The sequence below is a fragment of the Rhinopithecus bieti genome, unplaced genomic scaffold (genome assembly GCF_001698545.2).
Source record: "Rhinopithecus bieti isolate Rb0 unplaced genomic scaffold, ASM169854v2 scaffold_24390, whole genome shotgun sequence".
NCBI lineage: Eukaryota > Metazoa > Chordata > Mammalia > Primates > Cercopithecidae > Rhinopithecus > Rhinopithecus bieti.
In genome coordinates, this window is record NW_016811706.1 from 1,494,695 (window position 1) to 1,497,856 (window position 3,162).

General features: G+C 38.3%; 1 protein-coding gene across 1 annotated transcript in view; it reads left to right on the plus strand.

The window, feature by feature from the left end:
* CCNT1 (cyclin T1) overlaps window positions 1-3,162 on the plus strand; it is a 35,192-nt gene that overhangs the window by 25,461 nt on the left and 6,569 nt on the right. The window contains exons 4-5 of the mRNA XM_017894835.1: window positions 792-852; window positions 1,700-1,762. Coding sequence (XP_017750324.1) covers window positions 792-852; window positions 1,700-1,762 — 124 coding nt within the window. The remainder of the gene's footprint in view (window positions 1-791; window positions 853-1,699; window positions 1,763-3,162) is intronic.

Below are 3,162 nucleotides of genomic sequence, written 5' to 3' on the forward strand. Positions count from 1 at the left end.
ACATGGAGAAACCCTATCTCTACTAAAGATACAAAATTAGCCGGGCATGGTGGTGCATGCCTGTAATCCCAGCTACTCGGGAGGCTGAGGCAGGAGAATTGCTTGAACCCGGGAGGCGGAGGTTGCGGTGAGGCAAGATTGTCCCATTGCACTCCAGCCTGGGCAACAAGAGCGAAACTCCAACTCCAATATTGTCCCATTGCACTCCAACCTGGGCAACAAGAGCGAAACTCCAACTCCAACTCCAAAAAAAAAAAAAAGAAAAGAAAAGGAAAAAATACATATTTTAAATTTTCTTATGTCTGAATCACAGAAACCATAAAACCTTAAATATTAGCCTGAAAATAAACCAAATATATGGTGCTTTTTCTGTAGTTGTATCTAAAGTGTTGTCTCTCAGCATACTACTTACTTATTTATTTTTTAAAGAAAATCTGTACTGAATGGGCATAAGGGATAAAAATTGTGTTTCACAAAAAAGCCGGGCGTGGTCATGTGCTCCTGGAATCCCAGCTACTTGGGAGGCTGAGGCAGGGGAATTGCTTGACCCAGGGAGGTGGAGGTTGCAGTGAGCCAAGATCATGCCACTGCACTCTAGCCTGGGTGACAAAGGGAGACTGTCTCAAAAAATAAATAAATAAATAAAAGATTGTACTTCAGTTCTTAACTCTACTTCCTAACTCCACCCATGTCTTTTATTGTTTTGGTTTCCCTGGAAGGGATTGTTAGAATTGTTTATACTTTATGTATTGTGCCTTCGTAGGGGATAATTTCTGTCTTCTCACTTTTAGGCTTATTTGCAACAAGTTCAAGATCTGGTCATTTTAGAAAGCATAATTTTGCAGACTTTAGGTAAGCTTATCTTCCTTTGAAACATTTTTTTAAATTATGCAATAAAATGATTTGATTTTAAATATTTGCTCAATAGGAAGAATATTTCTTGGGAAAGTTTTCGTAGTGTCCCTCTGTTTCCAGATTATAGAGGTTGTAGACCTGAGTTTAACCTTGGCCTGTTCCATAGAGTGAATGCAGGTAATACAGCTGACCTTTGAAACAGCAGTCAGTGGGGTATTATTTTTTTCATTCTAGGGTTCATTATTTACTTTTTGAGTTTTGGTGACTTTTACCCTCAAAATTATAAAACTATCTAAAGGATGTTTTCCTTCCGTGGATCGTTATGGCCTGTAACAGCATTTGTTTTTAAAATGGTAACTAGTGTTTAGAACAGCAGAGTGAAAGTGGGGGAACTTAAGCTTTAGTGGTTGCATGGGCAACTCTGATGACACTGTGTTATTATCTGTTATTTTCATCACATAGGCTGCCTTTAAAAGTTTAGAAAATATGAAAATACAGATTTTGTTTTTCCTTGTTCTTTTGGGCTATCATTTTTCTCTTAGGGTAAGGTTTCATGAGTTGTATGTCAAAGTTATTGGTGTAGGTACAGTTTTTTTTGCACATATATATACATGATGAGTTCTTCAAAGTTTATTTCTCAAGTTAATTCTAGTTAACTTTTTTCTTAAAATACCTTCAAATTATATTTCATGGGACAATGATATTTTTCTGGTGGAATAAATTTCTATTAATATTTTAATGTGGAAACCAGTAAGGTATAATTCACAATCAGTTATCCTTGTAGAATAATTTGTAAAATGTAAACTTCTTAATAGTTTTTTAACCAATTACTTTTTCTTTTAAGGCTTTGAACTAACAATTGATCACCCACATACTCATGTAGTAAAGTGCACTCAACTTGTTCGAGGTAAGGAATCCCAACTTATGAAGACTATCTCAAATTGTTTTCTCATTTAGAGGTTTTGGTTTGTGGCGGACAATACATAACAGTTCTGCTTTGGCCAGATTTAAAGGCCTGCTTGGCTTAAATCACAATGAGTTGTTCTGACTTGATGTTTTCTGTTGGGTTCTTACAAGTAATGTTTTAGATGATCTCTGGTTAAAGCGAGCTAACCTCTTGAGAATGTTTGTCAAAGTTGGGCAGGTTTTGAAGAGTTATTTAACAGCAATTTTAAGAAAGTCATGAGGAGTGGGTGATCTTATTTTAATTCTGGAGTTGATTAAAGGCCCCCTAGAGGATCATATAGAATTTATTTGGACTTTCCATGATTTACAATCCCTTGGAGAACTTTTCTTTTTAATTCTGATTTAACAATATTAGGTATAATTGAAAGAAACTCTCTTATTTAGTTTAAGTAGTATCAAGAATATCTGAACACTATTGTGCCTTTAAGTCCTTTTATGATTTTGTAGGCCAAACTAATAATTGGTCTTATTTTACATTTTACTAATATGTGTTTCATGTGAAAATCCCCAAATTTTCCCGAGTTCTTTATATTTGAAAGTATTAAAATGTTATATTGAACAAGGATAAGATTAGAGATGGATGTATGTTAATATTGAGAAGACTGTGTCCTAAGGAAGATAAAAATTTGCTTTGTCGGCCGGGCGCGGTGGCTCAAGCCTGTAATCCCAGCACTTTGGGAGGCCGAGACGGGCAGATCATGAGGTCAGGAGATCGAGACCATCCTGGCTAATACGGTGAAACCCCGTCTCTGCTAAAAAATACAAAAAACTAGTCGGGCGACGAGGCGGGCGCCTGTAGTCCCAGCTACTCGGGAGGCTGAGACAGGAGAATGGCGTGAACCCAGGAGGCGGAGCTTGCAGTGAGCTGAGATCCGGCCACTGCACTCCAGCCTGGGCAGCAGAGCAAGACTCCGTCTCGAAAAAAAAGAAAAAAAAAGAAAAAAAAAAAATCTGCTTTGTCACCCAGAATGGTTTGTTTTGGAAGAAGTTAAATTTTTTCATTGTAATATATTACATTATTTGATGATTTGAGGATTAAATCACAGGCTACTCAATTAAAAACTTTTTTTTTGAGACGGAGTTTTGCTCTTGTTGCCCACGCTGGAGTGCAGTGGGACAATCTCGGCTCACCTCAACCTCTGCCTCCCGGGTTCAAGCGATTCTCCTGCCTCAGCCTCCCGAGTAACTGGGATTACAGGCATGTGCCACCACACCCGGCTAATTTTGTATTTTTAGTAGAGACGAGGTTTCTCCATGTTGGTCAGGCTGGTCGTGAACTCCCAACCTCAGGTGATCCACCCGCCTCGGCCTCTCAAAGTGCTGGGATTCCAGGTGTGAGCC